Source organism: Gracilinanus agilis, chromosome 2 (genome assembly GCF_016433145.1).
Source record: "Gracilinanus agilis isolate LMUSP501 chromosome 2, AgileGrace, whole genome shotgun sequence".
NCBI classification, from domain to species: Eukaryota; Metazoa; Chordata; class Mammalia; order Didelphimorphia; family Didelphidae; genus Gracilinanus; species Gracilinanus agilis.
Window position 1 is genome coordinate 225,021,667 of NC_058131.1, and position 17,710 is coordinate 225,039,376.

General features: G+C 39.5%; 1 protein-coding gene across 2 annotated transcripts in view; it reads right to left on the bottom strand.

The window, feature by feature from the left end:
• The window catches only part of BIRC6 (baculoviral IAP repeat containing 6), a 325,846-nt gene extending 308,265 nt beyond the window's left edge, over positions 1–17,581 (bottom strand). For both annotated transcript variants that reach the window (XM_044663691.1, XM_044663690.1), the window contains exon 1: positions 17,257–17,581. In XM_044663691.1, the coding sequence (XP_044519626.1) occupies positions 17,257–17,581 (325 nt within the window). The remainder of the gene's footprint in view (positions 1–17,256) is intronic.
• Positions 17,582–17,710: the final 129 nt, after the last annotated feature.

Below are 17,710 nucleotides of genomic sequence, written 5' to 3' on the forward strand. Positions count from 1 at the left end.
ATATATATATATATATATATATATATACCCCAGATCAAATTGCTTGCTAGCTCCAGGAAAGTGGAAGGAAGGGGAAAGAGGGAGGGAGACAATTTGGATCATATAACTTCATAAACATATGTGGAAATTTGTTATTACATGTAATTGGCATAAAATAAAATAAATAAATCTGCTCTTCTGTTTAATAAACAATTCCAATTTCCTTAAACTGGACCACATAACTTGACCAAAGTTCTGTCATCATTATGCTCACAAAGAATGCAGTCTGAGAAGAAAGTTGTCTATTTTGGTTCCAACTTAAAGTGCACAATGGGAAACCTAAGTTCGTGAAGGTGGGCTATTCCAAGTTGTAGGGGTCCTGAACCCAGAAAGTAAATCAAGCATTTATTTATTAAGCTCTTACTATGCATGTGCTAAGCACTAAAGATACTTCAGAGTAAAAAAGTCCCTGGCCTCAAAAGAACTCACATTTTAAAGCAGGTAAACAATATATAAATAACTAAGTACATAAAGACATACAAATAGTATCTCAATTGATCTTTGCCACAACCCTGTGAAGTAAATGCTATTATTTCCTGTTTGCAGTTGAGGAAACTGAGATCAACAGAGGTTAAACTTGCCTAGGATCACACAGCTAGTAAGGATAGGTTTGAACTCACATCATCCTAATTCCAGGTCCAGCTCTCCATCTACTGTACCACTCACTAGCTGCTTCTGGAATAGAAGTAGTAAACTAATTAGGGACAAGCTGTGAAGAAATTGAGCACTATCTTTGCTGCAGTGAGTGTACAGCTGATGGAATATAAATTTGTAGTGGAGACAGGTAACGAGGTTATAATAATAATGATTTCCTCTAGCTCTATTAAAAACATGTGGGAGTAAAGGAGGCAAATGATTAGAGTAATCTAGAGCTGGAATTTGACAAGGTATATATAAACACAGGAACAGGAAATGAGGACAAAAGGATTGAGAGCAGATTATGTAGAGTTGAGTCAGTTCACCAATGGGTGAAGACAGAGAAGAGAGGAAAGAATGGTCAGAGCAAAGGTCCTGGGAAAGGACTGATGAGAGAAGTGAATAGAGGTCTTACTGAGGATGAAGAATAGTTTTAGGGATCAATAAAGCATAGGAAAAATGAAATAATTAAAGTATGTGATCAAATTTTTGAGTTCATGAACATAAAAGTCAAACACTTGTGAGTTATGGTAACATCAAAGTTGCCCAATCCCTACAATATCCTACTCAAGATCTACTGAGCTTTTTCTACTGAGGTCTCTTGGAATGCTTGCTCCATAGGTAACAAATTTACTTTAATTTTATACCTTTTCCCTTCTCATTCCTTCCCTCTTCTTGCACTCACTAAGACCTGGCTCTCTTCTGATGATACAGACTACTAGACTACTTTGCCACTGTTCCCAACATTGGCTGGAGTTTCACTCACACCGCTGACTCAGAGAACTGTGTGGTGGGAGAAACAGAACATTTATTTTCCCCACTGCCACTTTCAGACTTTCCCTCTACCACTATCATTATGTAACCTCTCTTGCTCTGAGGTTCATTCAATTCCTATTAACCACCCAATTAAGATTTTGGTAGCTATTATCTACTGACCTCCAGGGCACTATATTTCTTTCACAAGTTAATCCTTCCCCCTAAATTCCTACCCTCTCATACTAGAGCTCACACACAGTTTAGGGGATATAGGTCTAACAAAGAAGACTACAAGGAGTGGTCCTATAGGGAAGAGAACCAAGAGAAAGCAGCATCATGAAAACCTAGAGAAGAGAGTACATACAACATACACAGTCATCCTCTTGATCTTGCCATCACCCACAAATATTCAACTTCCACATTTATAAACTCTGAAATTCCTTTAACTCATTATAATCCTTTACCATTCCATCTGTCTCTCTATTGTACAAAACCTAACCCTCTTCTTCATATTCAATGTGACCTCCGATATCTCCCCTCTCAATACTTTTTCAATTATAAACTATAAATTAGCTCCATTCTCCTCTCTTCCCCATCTTAATCCTGTGCTGAAACAATCCAACTTTATATCATCCTGTACTCTCAAATTCATTGCCTCTTATCCTATCACCAATCTTGTCCTACCAAATTTTGCCTTGGATTACTCCTATCTTTGCTCCTTCTCTCCCAATCTCCTGCTACTTAATAAAACTAGACAAAAATCAATTAATAATGCTAAGTATAGGTTCTCCACAAATTTATGTTATATATTTTCATTTGGAACTTACTTTTATACCATTCTCACTGATTCAATATCCCATTCATCAATGCAGTTTTTCCAAATTTTTTTTTAATCACTCTTCAAACTCCCATGACTCTCCTCCTTCTTCTCCCTGTCCATAGGCAGCTGAGAACCTTGCCTCATATTTCAATGAAAAAAAAGTTGAAGTCACTGGCCAAGGGTTCCCTCTTTTCCCTTCCTCCTCACATCATTTAGATGCCTTCCTTCATTATCTCCTCCTTCACCTCTGACCCACATGAACAGGTGGGCTGATTCCACTGCCAAGGCAAACACTTCTGGTACACATGATGATTCTGTTTTCTCCAGCAAATGGTGCTCCCTCTATCAAACTCTTATCTTCAAATCTCTTCCTATCGCCTACCTGCTTTCCTGCTGCCTACAAACAAGCCTGTGAATCCTTCACCTCTATTAGCTATCATCTTTTATCTCTTCTTCCCCCTTTCTTGGCTATAGTCTTTGAGAAGGTCATCTAGAACTGTTGCCTCCACTTCCTTTCTTCTCCCTCTCTTAAATCTTAGCACAGTCTGGCTTCTGATTTCATAATTGCTCTCACCAAAGTTACCAAATGATCTCTTAATTGCCAAGTCTAATGCTCTATTCACATCCTTCTTGATCTCTCTGAAGCCTGACCCTCTTGATCAGGCCCCTCTCCTGGATACTCTTTTCTCTACGTTTTCCATGGCAAATCTTTCTTTTATTTCTCCTTCTACACCTGGGGAACTTTTCCTTGTCAGTATCCTCTGTTAGATCTTAATCCACTAACCCAAAGCTCTGTCCAAAAGTTCTCTTTTCTTCTCCCTCTATACTATTTTATTTGGTGTTCTCGTCAATTCCCATGAATTCATCTCTATGAACACAAAGTCTCAGATTTATTTAACTAGTCCTAACCTCAATCCAGATCTCAAACATGATTTGTCATCTTTCCCAAAAAAAAAGCCTTCTCTCTTCCCAACTTTCTTAATCCTGTGAAAGGTAGCATCATTCTTCCCAGACACTCAAGCTTGCAACCTAGGTTTCATCCTCAACTCTTTACTCTTCCTCACTTCTTCATATCCAATCTGCTGCCAAGTCCTATCATTTCTACCTTCACAAAATCACTTGTAAAAATTCCTCTACAATTCTCTGACACTGCCACCACCCTGGTACAGGCCCTTATTACCTGACAAACATGGACTGTTCAATAGCCTGCTAGTTGGTCTCCCTGCTTCAAATGTCTGCTCACTCTAGTTCATCCTCCACTCAACTAAGTGATCTTTCTAAAAAGCAGGTCTGAGCAGATCACTCACAACCACACTCCAAATCCCTCCCCATTCAATAAATTCCCAGAATCAAATAAAATTCTGTTTGGCATTCAAAGGTCATTCCCAGAAGATGACAAATAAATATGCCTATGTATAATAGAAAACATAAATATAGATATAGTTAATAATATGAAGTAATAGGAAGCTCACACACCAATTCAACAAGCAATTCATAAAGCACCTACTATATGTTGGATAACGTTCAAGATGCAATCCTATCCACTACACTTTAAACTCTGCACATGGCACTACAGAAAGGAGCATAAGCCAAGATCCATATCCTAAAAAGTCTTTCAATCTAGATGGAAAGACAATCCATGAATACGTTAAAACAAAAATCCGATGATATTCAGCAAACTCTAAGTTTGGCACACAGCATAAATACTTGTTAAATTTGAGTGAATAATTCCTAAGAGGAGACTAGACCACAAGGCACAGATAAAAAAAGAGTTCAAGGTAATAATAAAAGTTATCACAAGACAGTAAAAAATTGGCAAACAAAAAAATACAAGTGAAGTATAACTGGAATGCAAATGATAACAGTCTAGGACAGACCTAGTGCCAGGCCTGCCTGCCCCTGGCCCCCACTGTCTTACCCCAGACAGGGGACATAGGAAGCCCTCTCCCACTGGACTGGGATGATGGGTGATGAAAGGCATATGTGGAAAGGGGAAGAAGAGTCAGTTGAGTGCTCCACTCCCTCCAGCTCTGCTCCCCTCCAGCTATGTGCTACACTGTGAGCTACGCTCCCCTCAAACTCAGATCCTTTTCAACCCCACCACAGGAACACCACCTTCACCACAGACTACAGGCTGCAATCTGTGCCACACCCTCAGGCAGCATGTGAGCCTCCCCCACCCCAAACCAGAGAGGAAAGAAACACTCAGATTGGCTGCTGGGCAGAGGGAAAAGAGAAATGAGGAATGTATTCAGGAGCATAGAGAAGGGGGGGGGGGGGGGGAACAGCTCTGCCCAGGAGTCCTTCTGGCTTTCTAGTAATAAACTCCGGCAGGCTACTGCAGATGTGCCCACAGAGAGGTCACCATAAAAAGGGCTCTGCATGCTCTTTTTTGTGCCATAGATTCGCCATTACAGGTCTAGGGTGAGCGAGGGAAGTTTTATGAAGAATTTGAGCAAATGGATAGTAAGGCAGCATGCATTCAACAAAGCTAAGAATGATCTTGGACAAATTTTCTCAAAGTTTATTATGGGGCAATCGGTGAAACAGTTTTGCTGAGAATTAGGGTTCAGAATAGAGATCAATGTTGGTAGAGTTAGTTGAGACCAGGTTTTGAAAGATTTTAAATACCATTCATAATCTTTAGAAATTCTGAACAAAACAAGGGCAAATTACCAGCATTCTTACTTAACTATTTAGACATTAGCAGTTCTGACTCCAACCAACAGGGACAGCAGGCTTTCTTATGGAAAAGAGTCACATTGAAGGCACATACTGAATTTTATTTTGATCCACAAATATGAGTTCACCTCATTTTAGGAAGTTCCCTGGTAAGGAAATTTCTCTGTCAATGTAGATTTGCAGTTCTGCAAACTAATGATTAAGTTAACTCCATGAGGCCTTTGAGAGATGAAGTCTGTGTATCAGAGAGAAGACTTGAAACCAGACCTTTCTGACTTAAAAATCTTCCCCCTCTTAGCCTTTAGAGGTTAGTAAATCCTAACACTCACTAATCTATAAAAAAAAAAATCCTTCTCAAGCCAACAAGTATTTATTAACCTATTATTTTGTACTAAGTACTAAGTGGAGTTCTCAACCTAAGGTCCATGAACTTTAAAAAATAATTTTTATAACTATTTCAATATAGTTGATTTACTTTTTAATCCTGGATACTTTATTTTATGCATTTAAAAATATTATTCTGAAGAGTCCCTGGAATTCACCATACTGGCAGAGGGATCCATGAAACAGAAAAGGTTAAGAATTTCTGCAATAGGGATAAAAGAAAGAAAAAAATTTCCCATGAAGAACTTACATTCCAATGGGACAGATGACAAATAAATAACAAAGTATGCACAAGACATATACAGAATAGATGAAAGGTTATCTCAGTAGGGGAGGTGTTAGGCAACTAGGGAGCACTGGAAAAACTGCAAGCAGAAAGTAGAATCTGAGCTATATTGAAGGAAGGAAGAAAAGAAAAGTAGTGAGAAGGGAAAGAATGAGTGACAGAAGGTACATGAGAGAAAAAAAAGAGGATTGCAAGCATAAGGACAGTCAGTGCAAAGATACAGAGATTGAAGATGTAGTATCCTGTTCAATCAAAAGCAACATGAATGGGCCAGTAGATATGGATTATATATGGAGACATGGAGAGAACTAAAGTATAAGAAGACTGGAAATAAAAGAAGACAAGTTACTAAGAGTTTTAAATGCGGGGTAGAACTTGGTGACTCAGTGGATAGAGCCAGGCTAAAAGATGAGGGGATGAAGGGTGGGGGCACCTGAGTTCAAATGTGACCTCACATACTTCCTATCCATGTGACTCTGGGCAAGTCACTTAAACTTAACCCCAACTGCTTAGTCCTTACTGCTCTTCTGCCTTGGAATTGGTACTTAGTATCCATTCTCCAACAGAAGGTAAGGGTTTAAAAAAAAGTTTTAATTGCCAAATTGAGAACTTCATAATCAATCCCAGAAATAAATAAAAAGTCACTGGAGTTTATTGAGTAGGAGGGATAACATAGTCAGATCTATACTTCAGAAAAATCACTTTAGCAGTTGTTTGAGAGGATGAATTGGAGTGGGGAGAGAACTGAGGAAGGAAAAACAAATAAAGGTTATTGGGAAAGGCTAAGTAGGAGGTGATAATCCAGTATTATTCAATATTTACTGGGTGAATATTGGAATTCCCTCAATGGGCTCTGGGATGAGGAAACAGTTGACTTCTACTTCCCATGAATTAGCAAGAAAGAACATGATTTGTCAACTTATAAATGTTCCCATCTTAGTACCCATCATCACCTGAACCCCCCATACACGCACAATCTTAAATTGTTTCTAACCTACCGATTTTCTCAGACTAGGAAACATCCAGACCCTATGCTTAGAGGCAGCTTAATGAAGTCACTAATCATGCTGATTTCCACCACTTAAAATTTATGGTGCATAATCTCAGCTGTTTCAACAGCACAATAGATACAGTTGCCAGTCTAAAGAGTAAGGAGGACCTGGCTTTAAGTCCTGTTTCAGACACTACAGATTTAGAAACCAAGAGTAAATCACTTAACATCTCAGTGTTGTTGTTCAGCCCTGTCTGACTGTGATCCCATTTGGAATTTTCTTGGCAAAGACACTGGAGTGGTTCTCCATTTCCTTCACCAGTTCATTTTATAGATGAGAAACTGGGAAAATCAGTGTTAAGTGACTTGCCCAGGGTCACAGGGCTATTAAGTGTCTAAGGCAGTGGTTCCCAAACTTTTTTGGCCTACCGCCCCCTTTCCAGAAAAAAATATTACTTAGCCCCCGGGAAATTAATTTTTTTTAATTTTAATAGCAATTAATAGGAAAGATAAATGCACCTGTGGCCATCACCGCCCCCCTGGATCACTGCGGCACCCACCAGGGGACGGTGGCACCCACTTTGGGAATCACTGGTCTAAGGTATATTTGAACTCAGGAAGATGAATCTTCCTGATTCCTAGCCCATGATCTATCTATTCACCAGCTACCTATCCATAATATCTCAGTATGCCCAGGCAAATCTATAGGGCCAATTTATATATGAGTAATCCATTTGCATTGGTGGAGGAAGTCTACACCTAAAGTTCTAATAAAGGTAAGTAAGGAACTCCCAAACCAAGGAAATCATAAGTCTGAACAAGAATTTAAAAAAAGACATTATCAGGCAGTAAATTACTAAATATTCAAATGACACAGATTCTAGGTACCATCTATAGTCTGACAATAGGAGAAGCCCTAGAGTCCTAACTCACAAAAGAAATCTCAGCAAAATCCTCACTGATGCTCAATATTTCTTCTAGTTTACCTAGTCTTCATCTCTCTCCCTTAAGCTCCCAACTTCATTAAAAAAAAAAAAACCTTCAAAGCAGATGAAAACCTTACTCCTCTCCTAAGGAGTCTCAGCATTTGTACCCACCCATTCTTTCCCCAGGTCAGAAAGAAGCACTTCTATTCTTCATATTAAACTTAAATTTATGCCCTTGATACTATTCCCTTACACATCCTACAGGATGTGGATGTTTACCCTTATCTGTCTTGCAATTTCCATCTTTCCCTATTCCCTGGCTCCTTCCTATAAGCATACAAATATGTTAATGTCTTATAAATTCTCAAAAAGTATTCTTGATCCTTTTATACCATTCATCTCCTTCCTCCCCATTCTGTGCCTCCTGACCTCAGTGTCCTTTGCTCAATCTTTTTCCAGGTCTCTCCCACTAACAGTGGATGTTCCCCAGGACTATGTCCTGGGTCCTCTTCTCTTCTCCTTTCATATTATTTCACTTTGATTCTCAAACCTACTTATCCAGCCCTAATTTCTCTTGGTCTCCAGTCTCAAATCTGCAACAAACTCAACATGTTCCAAGCTGAGCTCATCTTTCCCCAAAAACCCTCTCCTCTTTCTCAGTTCCCTATTATTATCAAGGGCACTAACATCTCTCCTAGGCGCCACCTTTTCTCTCCTCTTAGACTTGAACTACTGCAATAACTTTCTAGTTGGTTTCCTGGCCACCAGTCTTCCCATCCCCATCCATCCTCCACTAAGCTATCAAAATGATCCTCCTAAAACAAAAGTCTAACCACATCATCTCCCTATTTAATAAACTCCAGTGGCTCTCTATCACCTCCAAGATCAAGGCCAATGATTGGCATTCAAAGCCCTTTATAAACTTGCCCCTTCCTAGTTTTTCATTCTTCTCACATCTTCCTCCACTCCATGTAATGGCAATCTGGCAACACTGACCTCCTTAGAGTTCACATAAGACACTCCATATCTCCAGTCTTTAGGTAGTTTTACTAGCTGCCCCCATAGCTGTAATGATAAACACACTTCATCTTCATCTCTGTCTCCCAACTGTTCTTGGCTTCCCTCAGTCTAAGAAATCCCATCAATTACAAGAAATCTTTTCTGATTCTCTTTAATAATAATGCCTTCCCCTCTGTGGATTATCTCCAGTTTATCCTGAATGTATACAATTTGTACACAGTTGTTTGTATATTGCCTTCCCTCCTAGACTTTGAACTCAGGTCCTAATTTTTGCCTTTCTTTGTATCCTCAGTACTTAGTACAATGCCTGGCACCTAGTAAATGCTATTTAATAACTGAATGACTGCCCAACTTCTTTAAAATATCTACACATCTTACACTATTTATCACAATAGGTTCAAGTGAAACATAGCCAAGTACTAAAGATCACAAAAGCTTTTTTCTAAGAAACAATATGGGCTGAATCTTGCATGATCATGGATAGAGGAAGAATTCTTAAAAACTAGAGCTAATCATCTTTCCTGACCTCTCTGTAGCAGTCTGACATTGATAGTCATCTCTTGTTTCTAGAAATGACAATGTTGTCATGGTTCTCTTCCTTTTGTCTCCTTTGCAGGATCATCATTCATGAGTAGGAGTGCAACTCTGTTTCTTGGAACCCCTACCTTCCTTCAAGACTTAGTTCAACTGCCTTTCTTCTTCCTCTCAACTGTACTATTCCTCCATTCTCAAGCCACTGTATTTATCTTACTTATATACACCTTATATTTATTCATCTGGAAACATACTTTCTAGCTCAGTATAATTTAAGTTCTTTGAGGGTACACATTTGTCCTTGTAGTTCCATCATCGAAGAGTACCTAGCACATAACAGGCACTGAACAAAAGTTTATTGATAGATAAGATGAATGTTTATTATTTCAGTCACATAAAATTAAAGTTTTTGCAAGAATAAAATCAAGACAAAAGTTAAATTGCATCAAATATTACTAGTAGAAGCCTAGGAATGAATACACACACACACACACATACACACACACACACACACACACACACACACACACACAGAGGCAACTGATTACATATTTAAGACAAAAATCCATTTTCCAATTGATGAGTGGCCAAAGGACACGAAGAACTTAAAAGCAACATAAACTATCAACAACCATATAAAAGCATGTTCTAATTTCCTGATAATAAGAGAAACTAAAACAAGTTCACTTCACATATATAAAAAAATGATAAAAAAAAAAATGGCAAACAGAAAGAAAGGTCTCATCATCTACATTAAAGCATTTTAGGAGCACTTTTTTATGGTAGGTACCCATGGACTGGGAAATGGCTAAACTGTGATACGTAAGTATAACATAATAATATTGTGCAATGAGAAATAAAAGAAATATGAGAAATTTTATTTTCATAGGATCATTGATCTAGAGCTGGAAAGAACATCAAGAATATAAAATAAGCAGAATAAAATATGACTACAAAAATCTAAGTAGAAAAAAAGTTAAGAAGCCAAACTAAAAACTTTTAATAACCCATCCTGGTCTTAGGGAATATAGATAATAAAACATATTGAAGACTATGGGGAGCACAATGTTATGTACTGTGTCAGACAAGCTCATTCACTGTTATGGGCTGTTTTTGTTAAGTCACTAAAGTATTTAAAAAGTACTATGTACCAGGCAATATGCAAAAAAGGAACAAAGCAAACTCTTAATAAATGCTTACTGACTTACCTGTACTCAATATATGTATGCATAAAATATAATATGCAATACATACTATGTATATATGTATATAAACACACATATGCTATATACAATCTAATGGGAAGGTAATCTCAGAAGGAAGGCAGGTGGGAAAGGTCTCTTACAGAAGATGGAACAGGAGCTAAGTATTAAAGGAAGCCAAGGTGGAAGTGAAAAGAAAAAACATTTCAGACACAGGAGAAAGCTGGTGAAAAGTCACAGAATTAGGAGGTGGATTTATTCAAGGAACAGCTAAAAGGCCACTGTCCCTAGATCATCAAATATCTGAAGGGGAATAAAGTAAAAGAAAGGAAAAGATAAGAAAGGCTAGTCTATGAAATTTTAAAAGCCAAACAAAGCATTAACTGTTACAAAGATTGGTTCAAAAGAGAGAGGAATGACTAAAATTTAAAATCTTTTTTTTAAACCCTTAAAATACTGTGTCTTGGTTCTAAGGCAGAAGAGTGGCAAGGGCTAAGCAATGGGGGTCAAGTGACTTGCCTAGGGTCACACAGAAATAGGAAGTATCTGAGGCCAGATATGAACACAGGATCTCCCATCTCTGGGCTTGGTTCTCAATCCACTCAGCTGCTGCCAATTTAAAAATCTTTTTTAAAAGCATTATTTTAAAAGATGTCCCTACATCCCCAATTGAATACTTTTTTTTTTTTTAATTCTCATCTTGATTGAACTCCCAGCAACATTTGACACTTTCTCTTTCAGCTCCTGAGATAATATTCTGATTCTACTAATTGCTCATCATCCTTTCCAAATCACTTAAGGTTTGGTTCTTTCTACACTCTCCCTTGACAACATCATTTACTACCAAGGCTTCTTCTATTTCACATCTATATCAAGAATTTCCTATCTTTATCTCCATCTCTGACCTCTCTCTAAACATCCAGACCCACTTTTCCAATATCCTAAAGGATTTCTCTATTTGAATAACATTCTGGCATCTCAAACTCACTGTGTCCAAAATTGAATTATCGTGTTTTCCCTAAAACCTCACTCACCCCGAATAAGTTGCCAAATCTTATTCCAATCTCTATATCCCTTACATTCATCCTTTTCTCCCTACTCACAGAGCTATCACCCTCATCATCTCTTTAAAGAGTGAGTGGTTTCAACTGCCTCCTGATTTTTCTCCCACTCTAATCTCCTCTTTCTGATCAATCCTCCATATACTTGTTAAAGTCATTTTACTAAAGTCTAAGTCTGACTATGTCATTTTCCTATTCAAACTTAAGTGGTTCTTATTTTGGCATTTTAAATCTTTCATAATCTGGCCTCAAAATACCTTTGCCACTTTCATTCACATCACTCCCCTACATACAAGTCAAATTAGGCTTACTGTCTCTCATATGTAATATTACCTCTACTGTTTTCATTTCTTTACACATAGGTCCACATGCTACAGAAACCTTTCCTACTCCCAATTTCTAATGCTAACTCTCCAAATTACTTTCTTGATATACTTAGAGAGTTGGCCTCCAAAATAAGTTTAAGTCCTATCTCTGAATGATAAAGACTCTGTGACCCTGGGAAAGTCCCATAACCTCTCAGTGCCCTTGGTAATTCTCTAAGACTATAAACTACAGAAAAAGTGCCAAAAAAAGGGACTTTTGCCATCTGGGAGTCTCTAAACCAATGAAATCACAGGTTCAGTCCCTATCCTTATTCATCTAGTTTAAACTTCTAAATAAACAACTCCCTGACTAGATTATAAGCTTCCTATGGACAAAGCTGTTTTGATCTTGTCTTTGTATCCCTATACAGAGTAGACATTAATACATGCTTATTGACTGAAAACTTGTTCCTCACTTTGACTTCATCATTTCTGTCCATGGTGTCACTAGTGCACCATATTTGAAATACTGGTGTTAGTTTTCTCATGTCAGATAAATCAAGTCTAGGAATTTAATTTTGACATGTCTTCTGAACCTAATTCAATAAAAATCCTAACAGCTCTACTTTCTCTACCCAATCCATCCTTCTCATTGATGGAAGAATAAGGAATAACCTGATCCTGTCATATAATTTTCCTGCTCAAATATTTTTACTGGCCCCCAACTAAAGTTCAAAATCCTTCTGGCATTCAAGACCCTACATAATTTGGTACCATTCTACAGTTCTAGTTTTATCTCCTATTACTCCCCTCCAAAGACTATATTGCAATCAAGCCATCCTGGTGACACTTCCCCTCTATAATTTCATCAATTGAACTTCAGCCTATCCTTTAAAGCTTAATTGAAATGCTGTCTCTTCCAGGAAGCATCTTCATTCTCCTTCCTCCATTCACTTCCAGTCCCAGCATACCACACTTCACACCTCTATTAAGCTGAGTTTTTTGTACAGTATCTCCCCCAGATTTGTGCCCAGTAGGCACAAAGTTTAATTTTTAAATGAAATGCTATTTGAACTGAATGGTTATTACTTACATCTTCTCATATTTCCTGGAATTTAGTGAGGTCAACAGCCATAATAGTGGTTGTACCTAATAAAAAAATGTCCATTCTTCCCTGAAGGTAAGCAACCATTAAATATCATAATCTCAGTTAGGCTGAAAGCTAATAAAAGTTTATAAAGATGCTAGACAATACAAACAAGAAAACATAGAGGAGAAATCATGCCATTTTCAAAAAGTTTATCCACTAATATCTATGGGTATACAACTACAATAACTTTTCTTATAAATACATTGTAGTCCTATACTCACCTAAAATTTCTATTTCTTTTAATAAAATGTAGGCCACCCTCTAGTCACAAAATTCTAATTTACATATTACCAAATAAATGTAAACATTTTTATCCACCCCTAAACCTAAGCAGAACAAAAATACCATAAAAATGCCATGTGTGTCTAAAGACATACACCACTGTTATCTACTTAAAGCACTCACTTCCCAGGCACTTCAGCATTAATCTCTATAGTTTTCAAAAAGTATGTAAACACAGGGGCAGCTGGGTAGCTCAGTGGATTGAGAGTCAGGCCTAGAACAGGAGGTCCTAGGTTCAAATCTGACCTCAGACACTTCCCAGCTGTGAGACCCTGGGCAAGTCACTTGACCCCCATTGCCCACCCTTACCCCTCTTCTACCTAGGAGCCAATACACAGAAGTTAAGGGTTAAAAAAAAAAAAGTATGTAAACAAACATTTTAGACTTTAGATATTGTTACCTATAAAATAAAAAACTGCAAGACTTCAATTCTTTTCTCAATAAATGGTAAACTGGATTATGTCTATGAATGATAAAGCAACATTTAAGAATGACAATTTAAAAAATGTCACTGTAAATATTATAAGGATGACCTATGTGGCTGATTTAGTGGTATAAGAGAATTGAGAGAAATTGGGTGCTTTCAGTTAAAAAAAAAAAAAATATATATATATATATATACCTTTGAGTATAAATATTCAAAACTTCTCTAGGGGGAAGGTAAGTGGCTCATTGGTTTGAGAGCAAGGCCTAGAGACAGGAGTTCCTGGGTTCAAATCTAACATCAGAACTTCCTAGCTATTATGATCCTGGGCAAGTCACTTGACCACAATTGCCTAGCCCTTACTACTCTTCTGTCTTGGAACCAATACACAGTATAGACTAAAACAGAAGATAGGGGTTTAAAAAAAACAAAACTTTTCTGTCATTTGTAATTCACTGCTATGCTTTCATTATCTTTATTCATTCTGATTTTCCACAGACAGCACCATCATTTATTCATATATTCTTTTTAAATTTTATACATATTCTTCACTCAAAAATAATGTATCACAGAAAACATATTTTTCCCTCACCTATGTATAAGCACGTTCGTGCCCTAGGTCTCTCCAACCATCCTGACACACCCCAAAATTATTTACCCTAAATGTCACACACAATCTCCTCCTTATCCCTCCCTGACCTCTTCTTTCCATTCACTACAGATAAATTTTAATACTGTACTTATAAACAAGCTGACATATAGCATTTTAAGTTTTGCAAAGTAATCTATATGCAGTATCTCATTTGATATTCACAACTCTGAATGTAGGACTACAGATATTCCCATTTTACAGATGAGGAAAATGAGACTTAGAGGTTAAACCTGCACAATGAAAATAAGTATAAGAAGTTAGATTTGAACCTGCATCTTTCTAACTCAAAAATGCAGTTCTCTTCTATCCATGAGATAATTAATAAAGCATATTCTCCATATCTTATGCACTACTCCCTACTCTCAATTATTTACATCAAGGATCATTCATTCATTAAACTTCCTGGAATATCTCATACACCAGGGACCCTTAATTCCTAATTTCTACTAATGTACAGAAATTTAAAAATTGTCAATATATTTCCTGTCCCTCTTTCCAGGTGACACTTGAGACACAGTGTCTGTCCCATACACATGGAACAATACACAAAAAATGAGACACCTAAACATTCTTCTTTACGCTCTAGATTTCACTCAGGTTTATGCTATGCAAAGATATTTTTTGAAATTATAGGTCTAGAGCTGGAAAGAACCTAAAGAAAACAACTAGTCTAGCCACCTGATATCAGGCATAATTTTTTATAACTGAGACACAATAAAGGAGCTCATTCACTAACTCATATAGTAACCCTAATCACCTGCCCTTCTCCATTCTTTCATATCTAACATTACTGTCATTCTCTTATTATTATGAGGTAACAAGGAGGAATAATGGATAGAGCTCTGGACTTGACAGTCTGGAAAATCTGAGTTCAAAATCCTGCCTCAGATAATCACTAGCTGTGTAAACCTGGGCAAATCGCTTGACCTCTCTGTGCTCAGTTTCAGCACCTATTAAATAAGCATAACAACAGCCCCTATCATCAAGTGAGATAAAATAGCAAAAGTCATTTTACTTATGTTAAAATCTGTAATTATTTCCAATTTATCCTGTATATATTCTTTACACAACTATTTTACTGGTGGTCTTTCCCTTTAGACTGAAAGCTCCCGGATGGAATGGACTGATTTTGGAAGATTTATTTGTTTTGTTTGGCAGGGAGGGTACTTTTCTTTGTATCCTCAGTGCTTAGCACACTAACACATAACAGACAATAAACATTTGTTGATTTGAATAAGTTAAAGTGTTCAGCAAACCTTAAAGCCTCAAACAAATATTACCTATAATTATGTACATCATGTAAATGTCTCTCCATCAGCTCCTGTGCTATCTCTTCATACATTTTTTTAGTATTAGAGGATCATGAATTCAGTTCTGGAAGGGACCTCAGAGGTTATCTAATATAACTCTCTTGTTCTTCAGTTGAAGAAACTGAGGCCCAAAGGTGTTAAGTGACTTGCCGAAGGTCACACAGGTAAGTTATCAGAGCTGGAATTTGAGCCTGGATTCTATGGCTCCAAATACATCAAACTTTCCACTATACCAAGATCACTTCCCAATTTTTAGCTCTAAAACCACTCATATGGTGCAGATGCTAATTGAAGGCTACCTCAGGTCAATTCTATTTGAGTTAGATCCAACTGGTCCAATCCAATCCAATAAACATTTGTTAATAATCTACAATGAGCAAGGGACTGTGCTAGGAACTGGAGATACAAAGACAAAAAAGAAAAATTAATACTACCTCTTAAATACTTTACATTCTATTGTTTGGAGGCTGGGGGAAGAGATACAACATTAAAATAGTTGGGTACATAAATGATTTGAAGAAGAGTACACTAGTAACCATCTTAAAATCTTGGCCCACAACAATTTCATTAAAGGTACCTCGACTTACAGTAAAAATTACAAGCACAAGAATCCAGTCAATTACGCCCCTACCTACTAATTCTACCTCAGGAGTCTTAGTAATATCTTTCAGTATTTGTTGATTTGAATAAGCTAAAAGTGTTCTGCAAACATTAAAGCTACAAACAAATATTACCTATAATTACGTACATCATGTAAATGTCTCTCCATCAGCTCCTGTGCTATCTCTTCATACTTTATTTAGTATTAGAGGATCATGAATTCAGTTCTTAGTACCATCTTTCTTAGTGTACACACACACACACACACACACACACACACACACACACACACACACACACACAGCCCCGTGATTTCACCTAATCCAGAATCCAAGGGAACCAAGGTTTCTTTTCCGGTTTATCCTAAGTTTTCGGCCTCTGGGAGAAAGAGATGGAGACGGGGGTAAGAGGGCCAAGGTTTTCACTTTAGTGGCGTCCAGCTCAGCTAGATGCCTTCCTCCGTGGGGACAGAGGAAGCAGGGTCGGCCCACATGCCACCCCGCTTCGCCCCACCCTAGGAGCCCTAAGGGCAAGTACTCTGCACCGAAGGGCGCCTATTTCTCCCTCCCTCCGAGAAGTGAAAAGAAAGAGGATGAGCAGGGAGGGGCGGAGAAGGTCGGGGAGCAGGGCCAGAGGCGCCCGAGCTCTTCCCCGCCCCTCATTCCGGAGCTTCAACCCGAGGAGTAGGCTCTCAGCCGGCCTCACACTGGCAGTCTTCTACCCCTTTCGCTTTCATATACACTGGAGACAGCCGCAGCTGCTTCCGCTCTTCCAAGGGACCCAACACCTTCAGAACAGGCCAAGCCTCTCCCCGAGGTGGGTTCCGACAAGGCCTCCTCCGAGCCTCTCTGGACCGATAGAGCCAGCTGGGCTGATCACCAAAGCCCGAGGCCCACAAAAGCAGTCCCTACGACCACCGCTCCCTGCCGGCTCCAGGCCAATCTCCAAGCAGGCCTTTCCTTCTCAACTAGGAGCCGCCGCCAAAATAGGTTTCTACCCCCACCCCCACCCCGCCCTCGGCCGGGCCGGGCCTCGCCTCTCGGCCGCTGGCCGCTCGCTACCTCCCCCCATCATGCCTCTCCCCTTTCCCGTAAGGCCGGGACCCGTCTCTCAGTGCCCACCCCGCACTCGGAGGCCCGGCCCCTTCCCGTACCGGGGTCGGGGCCACGGCCCAGTCAGAGACGCCCGGGACTCACCGCTGAGTGCCGAGGCCTGTAAGGTGGCCCCCGAGGTGCCGTCGATGACTTTGATGGTCCCGCGGCTGGTGACGGCCAGGATGGCGTTGAGCGCCGGATGGTAGGAAAGGCTGTGCAGCCCATCGGCGTCGCAGCGCATGCAGCCGTCCCGCAACACTAGCCACTCCGAGACCCCGGCCCCGGCCCCCACCGCCGCCGCCGAGGAGGAGCTGCCGGGGCCCGAGGCCGCGGCAGCCGCCATCTTCCTGCCTGCGCTCAGCACAATCACACTGGGAAGCGGCTCAGTGACAGTCCCGGGAGGAGCAGCGCCGCCGCCAGTCACCATCCGGGGCCAGGGGGCAGGCCGAGCAGCGTTAGCCGGAAGTGAAGTCAGGGCGCCGGGCACGCACGAGGAACGTCAGGTGGCTGGAAGGGAGTAGCGGGGACCCGCGGAAGCCTGGGGGGGGCGGGGAAG